The 18,298-nt window shown below is 34.0% G+C and overlaps 1 protein-coding gene across 1 annotated transcript; it reads right to left on the bottom strand.

The window, feature by feature from the left end:
- Positions 1–4,947: 4,947 nt before the first annotated feature.
- On the bottom strand, positions 4,948–8,280 carry LOC129287161 (wall-associated receptor kinase-like 8). Its single transcript, XM_054923333.1, has 3 exons — positions 7,376–8,280; positions 7,232–7,279; positions 4,948–6,411 (listed from the first exon to the last, which is right to left on the bottom strand). Exons 1-3 carry the CDS (start codon positions 8,124–8,126, stop codon positions 5,168–5,170), a joined length of 2,043 nt encoding a protein of 680 aa, XP_054779308.1. The 5' UTR covers positions 8,127–8,280; the 3' UTR covers positions 4,948–5,167.
- Positions 8,281–18,298: the final 10,018 nt, after the last annotated feature.

Raw genomic sequence — 18,298 nt, 5'->3', positions numbered from 1 at the left:
GTTCGTTTTCTGAAGAAGTTGGAAGGATCAACGTGGCCCTTAAGTCGAACCAACCTGTCGAAGTTGTCCTTGAAATACTCCACCCCATAATCTCTGCCTTCTCGGTACGTAGCTGTTCTTTCCATTGTGGCTGACACCCAAGTCAAGATCCTTATAATTGAAGAATGCTCCGAATCAACTTTCTTAAAATTTCCTATCTGACTTGCTTTAAGGATATATACAAGAATATATTATTGGTAGCATGTTTCATTTTATAATGACTGAAACGATAAATGCCAATTTAGATGCTGCACATCTCCGTATTTGACAATGAGGGTTGGGGTATATATATAGGGAGACTGGATTTTTTAGTGGTTTTTATAAGCTTTATTATCGTACACTGATCGACTTGTTAACCGAGATGTGTTAAACAAGTCCGTGGTCAAATTTTGATTGGAGATTGAATCATCACACGAAGAAAAGTTCATGGTGTGTCTGTGTGTGTGTATTCAAACAAGAACGAATTTTGGGGTCATGTGCTACAGGAAAAGTTGAATTCAACAATGCTCTATAAAACACAACAAAAAAGGACATGACATGATTGTGCAATTGAAGTATAATGAAGGAGAAAGGGGAAAATGAGGATTAGGGATCTAGGGTTTGAAGCTAAGAGTGAATTATATTGGGCATGAGGGGAAGAGGAAAATGACGAACCGGATTGATTATGCATGGGCTCTCCAGGTGCAAGATATTATTTGGCAGTGGCCGCGCAAGTTTAACTCTGAGCTGGCACCGTTACCCACAAGTTAGTGACTAATTAAGATGATGCGTTCAAAATCCACGAGTCAAAACTCAAAACCTTGCCTAAAGCATACGATATAAAATGTACAAGAAGTTTCTCCTTTTGAAATTTGTGCTTTAGATAACGGGTTTCATTTATTAAGAAATTTCACACGAGTTGTAATATTATATAACTTAATCTCATACTTTTTATTTTTTTTCTCCTAGGATTTTCTTGTGAGACCTTTTCTCTCTTTGTCAATGTGAGTTATTTTCCATGATCTTTGATCTCCGACTCCTCTCTTGCTAGCTTCTACATGCTGTGAGAGGGGCCCTGGCATGGGTGAGTGTTTGGCTAGTTTTCCATCTCTTTCCATCAGTGTGTTGTGTCCTCCTTCAATCTAAGTTGCTGAAAAAGGAATGGGGTTTTGATTGGCGTTGGCGAGGTAGATGTTGCCTATCCAAAGAATTGACGATTTGCTTGATGGTTAATCATAGGTTTTGCAACTTCTTCTCACAAGCACAGAGGTATATGAGGTTTCTTCAATATAAATCTTGATTTTGGTTTGCTATTAGGGGTTTTCGACTTAGACTTCTCAGTTTGATAGGTGATGGTCTATGACATAAATAGGGGTACTTTTCTGTGATGCTAGCATTTGGTTTGTTGTTGCTAATGATTTTGGTTCTCTCTATATGGAATCTAATGTGTGGAAGTGGTGAACTTGTTATAAAAATTGTTATTTATATAAGGATGGGACAGTTAAAATAGTTCTATAAATATCTATCCTTATTTTCATATGTGACTTTTAGTTTCTTAAAGTTTTCATGGTAGTAGCATCATTTTTAGTTTTCTAGTTATGTTTTAAGGCTTGGGATGGTCTTGATAGTATTTTTCCCCTTTTTTTTTTGTGTCATTTTATATTGGGTTTAGGGGTTTTTTTTTTCTTATTTGTATTTTGTTTGTTGTACGTACTTTATTTATCTTTGTAAACCCTACGATATTCAATGATATTTCATGTTTCTGGTTTAAAAAAAACTCATAGTCCATACATTGCCTGGTACTTAAGATTAAATATAGGATCATACTGAAAAAACAAGTTTAAGTAACAAGTAAATAAATAGGAGGGAAATTTTGAAATGGAAAAAAGGGTAATAGCCAAAAAAAACTCAATGAAACTGATGTACAACCTTATATGAACAATGAACAGCTCGAATAGCTTCGGATAATATTCATCATATACTATGTAATTAGATAAGGTTATATGTTTTTAAGAAGTTTCATGTGTCAGGCAGGTAAAGAAAAAAAAAACAAGAAGAAGCTCTATGTGACTATATAATTATGTGACAAAATAAAGAAAGCGAGGGAGTAATTTTTACTGTAATTTTGTGTATTGACGACATGACACAGAACAAAGTAAACGATACATTATAATATGTGAATATGTGATAAACCATCACTTTTAAGATATTTAATTAATGGTTTATCATCATCATACAGAATATTTTAAAACTTACATGCACTTTACTCCTGCCACTAGTACATTGGTTTTTTTTTTTTTTGAGGCCAATAATACATTGGTTTAATATATTTGAAATTCCAATGTTTTAAATAATAATAGAACATAATCCAGCTCAATAAAGAAAAGATATTACGCCCTTAATTATCAGATATAAGCAATAAGTTCTTTTTACCAGAATTAATATAAGCAGCAAGTTAAGAGAATCTTTTGTTGTCAAAGTATAAGAAGTATCACAAACTTCCGTGAATAATGGTCCTGATCTTTACAAAATTTTCGTTTATTATAAATAATCATTACATTCTCCATTTTTTAATAAAGATAATAATCTCTGGCTCAATTACACATATTTAGTGGAGGCAAAATAGAAAAGATAAAACTCAGTTTAGATATTAAATAATTAAACTATTTTGTAATATATCACTTAGAGCTCTTTTTATAGCGGCTAATTATTTAAATAATTGTTATATGGAGGAGATGGGATTTGATTCTAGAAACTATATACGATTATATATGATAACTACTATGAAAATAGGCTAAGCCAAATAAACCTGAGCCTATATGATAAATTTGAGGTTTAAGTTTGGCCTGAAACTTATATAAAGTTAAGCCTGAATCTATTTAAAACCTTGCCTAACTTAAAAATATATTTAAAAGCTTACTTAAAAGTAAGTTTTTTAAATAGACTCTCATGTTAGTTTTAAGTGTATCAAATATACTTTAGAATTATTATAGTATATAATATATAACGTGATTTATAAATTATAATATATAATAAGTGAAAGGACTTATCAACTATAATAGAATTTAAAAATAAAGTACTAACATTAAAATTAATATATAAATCCAACATGATTGAAAATATAACTAGAAATAAAAAAAGAATAAATTAATTAAAAATCAAATGGTGAAATTTACTTACATAATATGTGTGTGTGTGAATATAGACTGGCCTATTGAACTCTTAAGTTAGGCCTTAAAAAAATAATTATAGCCTATTTAATTAAATAAGTTTAATTAAAAGTCTGAAACTAATCTAAGCCTATTTAGTAAATAAACTGGGCTGGACCTAAAGTAAGTTAGGCTATAGGACTTTATTAGGAACCTAGCTTATTTTCACCCTTAGTTATATAGTCTTTAAATCTATATAGCAGTTAAAATGAAAACTAGCTATATAACCTCTATTTTTTTTTTTTAATAATCAAAGGGTCAAAATCCTAAACTGTATTATTCTATCCCAAAACTTCTCCAGGACTAGTGAAGCCCATAGCATCCCTGTACAGTAGATCACAACAACCCACAGGAGGGAGGGGAAGTAAAACACTATAATTTGCTATCAGCAACTCTATTTTACAGCTTTCAAACAGGTAAGCTCCTTCTGCAGTAGCGCCTGAATGCTATTAGTAGGAATATCCCCATTATAAGGTTTCTGGAGAATGCTAATAACAGCACTAGAATCCCCGTCAACCACCAAATTTTCAACCTTCAAATCATCAGCAATCCTAACTCCCCATACAGTTCCCCAAAGTTCCGCCATCTTAGCACTACAATAACCCAGATTTTTGACAAAACCCCTATGCCAGCCTCCTTGATCATCTCTAATGACCACACCATCAACCAACACACTTCCCTTTTACAGCCCCATCAAAATTCAGTTTCCACCAACCTTGTTCAGGTTTCCTTCACCCCACTGCTATATAATGTTTCAGTGAACCATTCTTATCAAATCCAGAAGACAAGTTCAAAATTTTCCAAACACACTTCCAAATCACCTCTGTAGGATTAGAAGGCAAGGAGTAGTCAGCATCAAAAAGGGCTTTATTCCTCCAATGCCACAACCACCAAGTAAGTCATAGTAAAATAAATGTTCCAACTGACACTACAATTAGTGAGATTAGAAGACAGCCAAGTTACTAAAAAAAAAAAAAAAAAACTCGCCTCAGCATCACTCTTCCCTAGATCCCTCCAAACAACCCGAGCCTCCCTGCAATCACGAAGCACATGTAAAAAATCCTCCTTATCCTTCTGGCACCTGCAACACAAATCAGAGCAACCAAATAACTGCTCTCTTCTATCAGAGGTATGTGTGAGGTAAATTGATGGAGTGTGAAATTTTGTGCCGCATTCATATATATGGATCGGATAATCTATAGCGGGCTTGTTTTTATTTCAGTTTGTTTTCTGATAAGCCATCCATGCAAGCCACATGACAATCGTTATATATATGATACTCTCGTGCTGTTCTTCTGCAATTATTTGGTCATTCTAACCAAATTTAATGACTCGGACCGATGACAGTTGAAAAACTATCCTAATTTAGCAGTAATGTCAGTTTTATTCAACATTAATCCTTATCAACCATCATCAATTACGCACTGCATGTGCTGACTTTAATTTCCCTTGCCCATATATACTCCTCAAGCCGCAAAATACCATCTTATACATACAAAATAATGCAGCTTTAATTTTGAAGCTTTGCTTCTCCTGCACGCCTTTGTTCACAAATATTACAAAAAGCAAATATGATCATATCACTGTTAAAAAAATGAAATGAAAGATTAATCTATGGGGAAAAAAAAAGATGAATGAAGAAATAGGACGAAATTGATATCTTGACTGCTGAAGATGATCGCCGATGATCCAAAACCAAACATGGCGAGGCACATAACAGTGTTAAATGAACTCACAGTTGACTGACAACGAGCCTGATGAGTGAAACAGTGTGATATTTATACAATTACACACACATAACCCAAAGTTATAAGACCCAATATAGGCTATATCACTAAACTGACAATTGATGAAATACCAGAAAAGTATATATGCTTTGAGATTAAAATAAAACTGTGGAATATATACACACTCATAGAAGTTGATCATGCTCTAGATCACTATAGTTTCACTACGTTAGGTGGTGTGTCAACAAACTGCTGTGTTTCTGAAACAAGCAAACCATGGGACGATGAGGAAGCTATGGTGTTTAGAGTGGATCCGGATGATGCGTAATCAGCAGTCCAAGGTTGGTAGCCTTCAAACAATCCACCGAAGTCGATTTCCTCGTAATTTTGCGGCTCAATGTTAGAGCACATCCTTCTCAGTCTTTGAATCCCTTCTAATTCGGCTGTGACTTCTCTCATGGTCGGCCTCTTCCTCCCGTTCAAGTTCAAGCATCTTCTTGCTAGGTTTGCCACGACCGTGATTTCCTCCTTCGCCCCTTCCATGATTCTCGGGTCCAGAATATCATATAAACGACCTTGATCCATACACATTATGAAATATGAAGCCAAACTCTGAGCTTCTGCTGGCCTTCCAGATGATGATATCGGAACCTGACCTGTCAGAAGTTCCACCACAACAACTCCGAAGCTGTACACATCACTCTTGTCAGTGAATTGACTGGTATGAAAATACTCAGGGTCCAAGTAGCCAAAAGTACCCTGAACTTGAGTCGTGATGTGGGTCTTTTCCATAGAAACCATTCTTGAAGTTCCAAAATCAGCAACTTTTGCTCTGAACTTGTCGTCCAACAGAATGTTTGTCGATTTGATGTCTCTATGATAAATGGGCCGAGACGCAGCTGAATGCAAGTAAAATAGAGCTCCCGCAACCTCGCTGGCAATTCTTAAACGCGTGTCCCACACCATGCAGAACTCTTCATTTTGTTCGTGCAAGTGCTCGAAGAGGTTACCGTTTGGGATGAATTCGTAGACCAGCAGAGGAACTTGTGTCTCCAGACAAAACCCTAACAACCTCACCACGTTTCTGTGATTAATCTGAGAAAGGATGATCACTTCGTTGATAAATTCTTCAACATTTCCGTGGAATTCGAGTTTCTTGACAGCGACAATTTGACCGTCGGCAAGCATGCCCTTGTAAACAGTGCCTTGGCCACCCTTTCCGAGCACTCTATTAACGTTGAAGCGGTCGGTGGCCTTTTCAAGGTCCCTGGAGCTGAACAGTTTGGTTTTGTCGAAGCTGACATCGCCGTTTAACGATCTCCGTTGCAACAGCATGCCGCCATTTTGTTTGAAGTATTTTTCTTTGCGTTTGTTCATTCTACTTTTCCGGAAGATTTTGTATTGAATCCACACCCCAACAAGGAAAACAATGGATACTAGGCTCGAGAAAACGACTCCTGTATATGAACATGTTAGAATAAGGTTAATTACAGAGAGTCATACATATACAATTATATAAACACAGACGTGTGGGCGTGAGCAGTTCAAGCAGTCTCCTAGTTGGCACACAATAAAACAACTGCGCACAAAGGACTATAAAATGATTCAATTTCAAAATCCACGCTACTCTCTGTAAAATTCTTTTCATGTGCACGCACCATTAATAAATGTATTCACACAAAAAAAAAAGGCAAAGAAATAGGCATTTATCACCACTTTCCAACACAGACGTGGAACGTAACTTTGATTTAAATATGAAAAGCAGGCGTGCAGGAAAGTCCAGACGAGTGAGAGCTGTGGGGTTGGAATTGATATTCTATGGTCGTGTCGTTTTACACGTTTATTCAAAAATAAAAAATACAAAAGAAGAGCCGCCTCTTGAGAATTCTCCACCTTCAGTGTGCAATGATTTACTATCAAAATTTACTTTGACCACTGGGTCATTTTTTAGAAATTTTATTCATTAATATCAAGACACTTATAATTATCCTACTTTATTTATTAATCTTTTTTAAAAAATAATATATTAAAATTTTAATTTTATTATCAATACATTTATATAAAGTATTTAATAAGAATATAATTATAAAGTTATAATTTATTTTAAAAAAATTAATATTCTAATCAATATTTTTTTAAAACAGTAAATTAATTAATGCTCTATAATTTGATGGAGGAAGTAATTTGCAACCAACGATTCCCAGAACGTTTTCCATTGTGCGCAATCATTTCTAAACTGAAAGTGAATAGAAGGCGAGTTGAGTACAACATGCGTACCTATCACCGACATGCCTGGAGATCTGGATCCAGAGTTCCCTTGCCCACCTGAAAGTTGAAGAATGAAACCGGGTTATACATACCGGGTATTGTTTTAAGAATAAAGGAATGATGGATGTACATGGAATGAGTTACAGTGCGGACCTTGAGGAGCACAAGAACTGGTACACTGAGGTCCGAGAGTTGAGTTGAGCGTCGTGGAAGACGTTTCAGCGCAACTGGTACGATATTCAAGCACTGCAGGAACACTGTCGGAATCCTTCAACTCGCTGAGAATCCATCTTCCCCAATCAGCACGGCCGTTATCTTCTGCAATCAGCGCATAATTGCAATCACCGGGATCCCTGGGGGAACTGTTAGCCGCCACATCTTCAATTCTGGGGTTGAATTCGGACAGACTCCAAGGGAGGGGAGCGGAGCAGCAATAGCTGCCGAGGCAAGCTCGGATTCCGGAAGAATTGGGGTCTTGACCGCAAATGGAGACGCAGCCGCCGGAAACGCGGGAGCCTTGCAGAAGAAGAGCCCGCGTGTGGCAGCCCACGCCCAGAAAGACGTTGTCCTCTCGAGAGTAAACAAAAGGACTTGCAGTCATGTTTACGGGGGGAACAAGCGCGGTGATGTTCCTGCAGTTCCTGGTGTAAACTGGGTTTTTGATCCAAACCTTGCAGGAATCGTAATCAAATCTGGTGACCTCCAGTTGGATCAACTTGAGATAGGGCCTTTGAGTTCCGTCAGAGTTTTGTTTGCATTCGATTTCAAACCACTTGCTTTGGAGGCAGTTGGGAGTGATTCCGAAGGGAGGAGAGATGGTGATACTGCCGCAAGTGGAGTGACAAGAAGATGCGAGCGCCAGGGGAAGAAGAGAGATGAAAAGCAGATGCAGAGCCAGAGCCATGCGGAAAGACAGAGAAGATCTATGGACGGGAGGAAGAAGAATGGAATACAAAGGAGGCGGAAGTTGACTGGGTTTAGTAAAGTAGCGGGAAGACTTGATGGCGGCCTGACCACGGTGGGAAAATAGTATTTGCGAGCATCATTGTCAGAATGCGCAACTTGGTATGGTTTGGTACTGGTGGACGTTGGTCCCATGCAGTTCACAAGATACATACCCTGCCCTTTATTGGTTGAAACTCATCAGTGCTTTTAGGGTCTCATGAATGTGTTTGGCGTTTCTGAAGAGTTTCTCTTCATATAAAAACAAAAAGGCGCCCGTCCTATTCATTATCCACAAATAATCTGTTCTATTATTATTATATGAGCCTAGAGAAGCCAATAACAATCCACGTCTTATTTGATTGAAGGACTAGAAATGGCGTTTAATTAATGTTGTAGTTGATTGGTGAGGATGCAGTGGCCAGTGAGCGAAGGACAAATTGAATAGGAGCCAACAAGTGGAAAGGAAGAAGGGATAGTACAAATTTTAAAGATTTATTTTTTTATTTTTAATTTATATTTATTATAAAAATTATAAAATTTTAATAAATATATCTTATCATCAAGCCAGACAAGATAAATTTAATTCAATTTTAATATTAATATTTTTATAATTTTTATAAATTAACTATTTAAATATATTTTTAACAATTTAATTTAATATTAAATTTTTTAAAAAAATTAATGAACTTTTATTTTAATAAATATAATATTAAATAAAAATAAAAAAATCTTAAAACTGAAAATTTAAAAAAATTTAAAAAAAAGTCACAACCTAAGAATTTTAAATTTAGATTATAAAGAGTATATTTGGATAATTAAATTATAAAAATATTTAATATTAAATTTATCATCCAGATTAAATTTATATTGCCTAATTTAATAATAAAGTATATTTATTAAAATTTATAATTTTTATTTTAATAAATATAAAAATAATATATATATATATATATATATATGTGGGTCCAAATCGGCCATCATGTTGGCCTCGCTGAGGGATATTAATCACCCATATAAAATATCTTGTTGCCAAATGCAAAATTGAACTCTCTCTCTCTCTCTCTCTCTCTCTCTCTCTCTCTCTCTCTCTCTCTCTCTCTCTCTCTCTCTCTCTCTCACCTTAATTCCCTAGTTGCATGCTGCTGTATCTTAATTCCCCAAGGCTCATACCATATCGTACGCATTAATTTTAGTACGGTACATATGAAGAGACCACGAACAACAAGAGACTACCAATATTGCGATCATCATCATCAATGAATTAAGATACGGGCAATTGCTCCCACGAAAAAAGAATTACTTAAGATAACTATAAATAATTTTAGTTGTCCCTTTAAAAATTTTCAATTGCCCCCTCATTTTAAAAAAATTCACTTTTCCCTTTATAAAAGTTTACTTATCTCATTATCTAAAATTATGTGTGTGTATTTTACAACTAGCAATAGTTTTATAATGAAAAGGCAAAAATTTAGGGGGAAAATTGCTTATAAAAATTTTATCCAAAACAATTCTCTATCATACAAAAGAGGTATATCAATTTTATTTAATAAAAATCAAAAACATGATTCTAATAGATATAAAAATATATTTATATAAAGAGGGTATTTTTTGTTATTATAATATTATGTTTTCTTCATTCTTTAATATTTAATTTTATTAACTTATACCATTAGTAAAATTTAATAAATATTTAAAATTATTTATTTTATAAAAATATTAATATTTATTTTAAGTACTCCTTTTGTTCAAAAGTATAAGGCATTTTTAACCGAATCTCACTCTCTATAAAATGGTTATCTACTTTTAGACTAATACTATCTTTTTATATTTATTCATATTAAACACCCTATAATAAATATAAAGTTACTATCAATAGGGATACTTTTAAAAAAAAAGGGCAATGATTATATCTTAAAAGACTAAAACTGCCTTACATTTTTTAACATTCAATTCTTTAAAAAATACCTTACATTTTTTAACGAAGGGAGTATAAATTATGCCCTCATTGATTAATTTTTCTGGGTTTTCACTGATCATCATGTAAATTCAATTTAAAATGTGAAAAACACATGCATGTGTTACTCAACAAAAATATGGGTTTAATTGATAATAATTTAACTTATATAATGTACAATGTCATTAGTTTAAATTTCACTATTAAGGATTTTGTTAGTAAATAATATATAAGTATCTCTATACAATGTTTTTAGAGTTTGAAAGCATGTCTTAATCTTGATTTGAACTTCAAAAACCCAACTTAACATAATCTTTTTTCAGTTATAAAAAAATGTATGTATGCACTACCTCCCGTAATGCATCTTTTACAAAAAAAAAAATTAATTCCTTAATACAAGGTGCTTAATAGGATATTAATTTATTTTTTTTAATATTATTTCTATTTAAATTCATTAAAGCAAATGCGACACTGACAGTCCATGTTATATTTCGCATAATTATAGCATAGTCATGTAAAGAATGCGAGATAAAATGAAGGATATTATTATTGGTTTTGAGATTATATACATATATATATATATGTCATAATGAACAGCTTATAACATAATGATAAGCTCCAGGATACGGAGGGGATAATGCGCGCGCGCGCGTAAATGTTGCCATCCGCTTTAGCATCCGCGTTGCCATCCGCTTTAGCCTCGCCATCGTCATCCCCAAAGGCATGCAAATATGGTCAACAAGTTGAAAAAGGTGTTTATCATGACGCCTGCTTCCCTTCTGACACTTAAACTAGTCGATTACAGGGCTAATTGAGACTTTGGAATCTACAGGGTGAACTAGTAATTTTTTTTTTTTTGGGACTAAAAGGACAATTATGTTAACAAATAAAGATAAGCAGTAGCTACAAGGTTAATGTTAAAACAGAATTAACAAAACTATTATGAAAAATAAAGGTGGGAAAAACAGAATATCAGTACTATACTTCTGAATTCTACAGCTGTTAAAGGAGTGGACTAGTAATTAATTGGTGGGACTTCGTTGATCCTCGTGTGCATATAAAATGCTTAACTGAGTTCATAAAGTAAATCATGTAAAAACTTCAATTATTGCCGAATACATGTATTATATTGCGCATACACAGGTTGATTTATATTCTACGTTTATACTTGTCTCCGGATCATCCATCAGCATACACGAAACCGGATGAAACCTAAAATTATTATTATTGTTATTTTGATTGCGTCCTAAGTTTATTTCTTTATTGATCCATCCAATCAAACACCCTACATTTCAAATTACTCTGGGCTTATATATAGCCCAACACAATGATACAACAACCAAAAATATGAGAGATAAGTTCCTAATGCCTTGGCCCAATAACTCAGCCAACGCACTTTCCTCAGAGCATCCTAATCCAAATGATTTTGGGTTTTTTTTTTTTTTTTGGTTGGCGGGGGAAAGATTGTGGCGACGAACTGAAATCCCTGAAAATTATGGTTGTCAAAGTAGATCGTCCACCAATTAATCACGGTTAATTACAAATTCTTATTAATTACTCCCTCCTAACCACAAGACATCTTCTAGTGCCCTTACTTAATTGGTCCAATATAAAGCATTTGATAACTTTTATAATTTTTTTTTCAAATATTCCCTTGTTTCATTTATTAATGAGTTAATTAAAGGTAGGGATGGAAATAAGTCAAGCCCTTATTAGGAGCTTATGCCTTAACCTACTTCAGGCTTAGCCTATTTAGTAAATAGACTCAAGCCAAGCTCATGCTTTTAATTAGGTCTATTTAATTAGATAAGCTAGATTTATTTTTTAAGGTTTAGAATACGAGCTCAACAAGCCAAGCTATTTACACACATATATATTGAGTAATATATCACACACATATCAGTTTCAACCTTTTATTTTTAATCAATCTATTCTTTTTTATTTCTAGTTATGTTTTCAATTGAATTGGACTTATATATTGATTTTAGTTGATAAGTCCTTTTCATTATTATATATTACAATTGACAAATTAGATTATGCTAATAGTCCAAAAATATATTTAAAATATTTAAAATTAAAATGCAAGCCTATTTAAAATATTTACTTTTAACTTTTTAAGTAGGTTTTTTAAATAGACTTTTAAACCAGGTCAAGCTTTAAGTAGGCTTGAGCTTCAATTATAAAAAAAGCCTTATATAAGCTTCAGGTCAAACTCAGATTTCAAATTGATCATATAAGTTTAGGCCTATTTAATTAAAGCCTAATTCAATCTAACTTATTTTTACCCCAAGTTAAAGGACAAATTTGCTTTTAAAGTTTTGTTCAAGGTGCAATTGGTATTACTCTTGAAAAGTGAAATGTCCCCCTTGATCTTTTAAAAATAGTGTAATGTTATCCAATTTTAATAGATGCACATATTTAACAGTTAGTTGACCTAATAGTGTCTAGGTGGCATGATTATCTGGCATTCACCTCACTTTCTTTTTTTTGCTTAAATTAAAGCTATGCCCATTTGGCAATGTACAAAGCAGCAGATGAAGATCAAGCGTCCAAGCCCGCTGAGAACTCTAATTCCATCGACAACTCTAGCATTCACCATGTTTTCCAGTCATCCCAGCGGCAATGAAAGAGCTAATGCTAGAGAAATCTTGAAGGTAAAGATGAAAAAGTCGAAGAAGCAGCCTAGAAATTGAAGAAGACTTTCTGCTATGATTTGGTGCTTGATTTTGTAGAAACACTCTACAACTCTTACCCATAATGACGTGTTTTGTCATTCCCTATTTGAGAATTAGATCTCATGAACCAGGATCTTATTTTGAACATAGTACTATTGAATTTCAAGTCTGTCTGGTGAGAGCATTAACAAAGTTACATCCCTCAGTCTCAGCCAATATAGAATCTGCATCTAACTCTTGCCTTTCACTCACATTCTCCGTCTATGGCTACTCCTTCAGTCACGCTTGGTCTTCAACCTCGTGCTGGACTCATATCAAGAAAACCTAGAAGAGATGAAACACGAGGAGTATGGTTCGACCTGAAGAGAAGAGATGGGAGGGCTTCTTTGAAATAAAACGCAACTCTCGGGAGACATGATCAGAGATCAATCGAGACATGTGCTTGGGGGGAAGTTGCTGCACTTTCTTGCTTTGTGTCTCCGTGCTCATCTTGCTCATTAGCTTCCTCTTTGACTTCAGCTTCTTCTGAGATGGCACCCAGAAGATCAAAGAGAACATCACTCCTTCAAACGCCTTTGTTACGATCACACGCCTCCACCGTTGTTCTACTAACATTGCCTCCTCCGATTCATCAATTAATCAAAGATGCCAAAGTAATGCCTCCTTTGATTCACCTGGCGAGGGTGTTAGGTTGTAATGAAGAAGGAGGAAGAAGAAGAGACGAGGAAGGAGGAGAAAATGGAGATTTCTTCTTTTTGTTTTTTGTTTTCAAAACATACATGTGGTTGCCAGCTGTACATGAAAGGGAAAAAAAAATGAGGTGTAAGACATGAGGACATGATACCAAAGCTCTGTAAAGTCAAATAATAGTCAAGCGTTTAAATTTGTTAAAATTAAATAATATTACACTATTTTTAAAAAATTAGGCGGGATATTGCAGTTTTTAAAAATTAAAGATATTAATTGCACTTTGAGGAAAAGTTTAAAGGTAGATTTGTCTTTTAACTCTTTATTAATTTTTTTGAAAAAATGGTGCATTAAAATTTTAATTTTTATTATCAAAACATGTAGAGTATTTAATGAGGATATAATTAAAAAAACATAATTTTTTAAAAAAATTATAGGTTTCAACTAATATTTTTTTAGAATCGTGGATTAGTTAGAAATGTTGTATATTTTGGTCTGGATGAAATATATATTGAGAGGAAATTTAATATTGCTACAAGTGGATGATATCTTGAGAGGAAATTTAGTACTCTTTCAAGTTGTTAATATAAGGTAAAGTTAACTAATTTCACGCTTATTATAAGAACTGATTTATAACTTTAAAATAAAAAAATTATGTAACTTTTTAATTTTTATCATTCTTTATAATTAATAATTATATTAAATTGCTGCTTAAACATTCAAACCATAATAAATAGATAAATAAATAAAGATAAAATTGAACAATTAATGATTCTAATTTTGTCTTGTATTCTCATTAGTTTATTACTCTTACTTGGTGAAATAGCGGCAGAGATTCCCTAATTTAATTTCTTATACGGGTAGCAGGTGGCAGTATTTAACCTGTTCCCACAAACAACTCATACTCAACCTGCCTCCCTTTAGATTCTGTCCCAGTGCTTCTTTGGCATCTCATTTGGTTGGCGCAAACTATGGTTGGCATAGTAGTTGGCAAATGAGCTTTTCTTTTACAACTACGGTTAAAAGTTAGCTTTTGTAGCTTTCTTTAGATCAGCTGCGTTTGACTTTAATCTGTTAAAGCAATCACTTCATTTTTAAAATATTATTATATCATTATTTGCCCTTTCCTCTTTCAGCCATGCTTGGTGCTCAAAAATTACGCTCTTTCCATGGTCATCCCTTTGTGCTCTTCTCTCTATATCTTGCCGGCCTCTTTCCCTCTCTCGCTATCCTCTATCTCTGACTCTCCTTCCCTTCTACTTGCTGTCACCATTTTTCTTGGTAAGAATTAACAGTTTCCTTCAATATTGATTTTAGGAATTCAGTTGTATAAATTTATTCTGCTTTCATTTTTTTTTTTTTGGCATCTTGATGATTCATTTGTTTTCTACTACTGGTTTATTAATTTTAGTTAATGGGTATTTGTATATAATGAAACCATAGGGCCAAGATATATTCAATTTCATGTTTTGAAGGAGGAGGGTTGATGAATACATATAGATTCGATGAAGGCTTGCTTGGGTTTGCAAGGATGGTTATTTTTTTAGGAGTTGTTCAAATAAATTTTTAGTGTAATTTATTAATATAAATTCATTTTATTAAATTTTATAAACCTCCTCATCAAATTTAACTGGATCGTCTTCGAGACAAATGAATCGTGTTCGTGACATAATTAAAGAAAAATTTATAAAGCACATGATATAAGATTGTCCTTATTAAACCAACACTTAATCAAAACCTCTACGATAATCATGAGACTAATCTAAATAAATTACTTTCATTTGAAATTCATTAAAGTCAAAAGTAATAAAAATGGAATCTCGAGTTTTATGGAAAGAAGATACTTGCAAATTCATTAAGGCAAATTCTATTTTACATGCCAAAGTCTCTGACTTCTGTTTTGAATCTGGAAGATGGAAGATTGATCAACTATGCAAATACTTGTATCAGGATGTTATTAAATATATTACCATCGTTCAACCTCCAAAGCCTAATGTAGATGATGATACTTTATGTTGGAGGCCGTCCAAACAATGGCAATTTTACCATCAAATCTGCGTATAAGACTATTAAAAATCCTCACAGCAATAACTCCAAGATATGGTCTAAGATCTAGAAATGGCTGACCTATAAGAAAATCAAATCCTTCTTATGTAAAGCAGCTTGGGATCACCTTCAATCTAAATTCATGCATTCTATAATGAGGGCATTTCTTGTATCAGGACGTGCCCCTTTGGGTGTAACTCTTTAGATTATGTTGTTCATATATTAGGAGATTGTAAAAAATCTAAAGAGGTTTGGACAAAATGAGTCAAACAATCTAAACTTAACACTTTCTTTTCTCTTTCCTTGCAGGATTGGATAATTTGGAATTCAGAGAATGATGTGGGCAATGCATGTGCTAGGAAAACCCCTTGGCAGAGACTCTATGCCTACATCTGTTGGAACATATGGAAAGACAAGTGCAAAAATATATATTTTGAAGAAGATACCAAAGATAGAAACATTGATTTCACCAGCATTCAAGATATTCTCAGAGATCAACACCTCCAAACAAAAATTAATTTCTTATCTCAAAAAAGGTGATAGAGCCATAGCTAGATGGACTACCCTTGAAGAAAGATGGGTTAGATTGGATACCGATGGCTCAGTCAACATTTATAGTGTAGCTAAATGTGGAGGTCTTATCCAAAACAATCAAGGTAATTGGATTAAAGAATATTCCAAATACCTTGGTTATTATCCTAGTATAGCATATGAGCTTATGGGCATCTTGGAAGGTCTAAATATTTGCTGGGCTAATAAGTTTGATAAAGTCAATATCTACATTGAGTCTACAGAAGCTCTCTCGCTAATCCATAACGAATTCTCTAATATCCATCCACTATTTGAAACAATCAATAAAATCAAAGATCTCATTATGCGGGATAGGACAATCACATTCAACCACGTTTTCAAGGAGGCTAACAAATGTGCAGATTAGTTATCTCATCAAGCCTATTTCAATAATTTATATGTTCATATTTTTGATAGCCCGCCGCCTGACTATTGTAATCTTTTGTATGCTGACATAATTTATATTATCAACTAGCACGATGTATCCGTGGCCTTTAATTCAAAAATAATAATAATAGTGCTTCGACTGGTGCTATTGATATTCCTCTCAGTCATCCTTCTAAAAGGAAGGTAATTTAGTGCTTTGATTGGTGCTATTGATATGCTTCGATTGGTGCTTCTGCTCTGGGAACTGGTATATCAATGGCTGAGCGGGAAGGTAATTTAGTCCCTAAAAACCCTTCAGAGAATGCAAGCAGAGATGAACTAGGCGGGAATTTAAAGAACACAAGGTCTGTAGTCCAGATGTCAAATGATGCAGTTGAGGAAATTGAAGCTCGAAAGGAGCATTCTGAATGCAAGAATAATGGTAAGAAAAACATCAATGCTGAATATGGTAAGTCAAGGACAGAGCCTTCTGCATGTGCATCCATTGTAAGTGAAAAACATAAGAAAAGGAAGAGATCTTTGACTCATGATTTAGAAGACAAGATGCAGGAGGTAGAGGGTATATCTCAGCAGGCTGAAGTACACAAGTTCGATGAGGAACAAAAGAAAATTGAAGAACCAAAGGAACAGGTTGAAACTAACCATGACAAATCTGGGGGCATATTGAATTCCAGCATGATATGGTTTCTCAAGAACCTTCAGGTGCTGGATCTCCTGCAAAGAAAAAGCGGAAGGGAAAAGAGAGGAGTGGATATGAAAGTGCTTTGAAGGAAGAGAGATCTTTGGTTAGTGATTCTAATAAAGAGAGCTTGAAGCCAGAGAATGCTTCTCAGCACTTTTGGAGGACCTACCGAAGATTAAAGTTGGCCAACCAGCTGAGCAATGCGGTAATACTGATCCACTGAGAACCAGTGTAATAGGTTCTAAGAGGAAGAGAAAGAAAAACTCATCAAGTAATCAAACAGTAGCAAGTACTTCTTCCAGGAATGGTGATGCAGAGGATTCCAGGCTATATGGTGTTCAGGAGGAAATACTCAAAGATGGTCAAATCTCTAAAGGTGCTTCTAGTTGGGACTGGTTTGGAAAAAATCTGATATAATTACTTTATTTGAAATGAAACAGAAATAAAAGAGGACTTTTTATATAGATGAAAGAAACTTAAAGTTGAAATATATGTTTTACATTTTTCTGACTCTAATGTTATACGCCTTTGCTTTTGGTGATAACAGCGCCAGTAAAAATGCTGGTGACAGCTTTGAAGTTGTAACAAACACATCCAAAGAATTTACTGTGTCTAAAGTGAAAAGAACAGAAAATTCTAAGGATCATTGTTCCATTGATGTGAGAATGAATCCTTCTGATTTGGATGAGGCAAGGGAGCTAACTGAGAGTAACGGCCTCCACACGCATGAGAATATTGACCTTGACAATTGTCATTTAAGTGAAGCTGGTCAGACTGTGTTAGTTCCATACAATGTAAATTTAACGGAGTTTCGGAACATAGATATGCTTGCTCTTTGTTTTAAATGTTTCAAAGCAGGGGCTACTACGTATGAGATACTTTTATAACTCCCATTAAGTTTATTACTCTACTCTATTATAATATTATATCACTTTTAATATGTGATTAGCATATTGAACCATTATGTTATGACTTTTTATTTATGATTAACAAATTAAACCACTTATGTTATATTGTGTATTTTAAATTTTATTTTATAATCAATTGTTTGATTGAATGTGATTTATTTATATCAAAATTTTAATTCTTATAAAATAAACGTGCAATTTAGTGAGGAAATTGTGAGGAAT

This window comes from Prosopis cineraria, unplaced genomic scaffold (assembly GCF_029017545.1).
Source record: "Prosopis cineraria cultivar Desert tree isolate PC_DT_omini unplaced genomic scaffold, ASM2901754v1 PC11, whole genome shotgun sequence".
In the NCBI taxonomy this organism is placed as follows: Eukaryota; Viridiplantae; Streptophyta; class Magnoliopsida; order Fabales; family Fabaceae; genus Prosopis; species Prosopis cineraria.
This window is presented reverse-complemented; position numbering and strand designations above follow the sequence as displayed.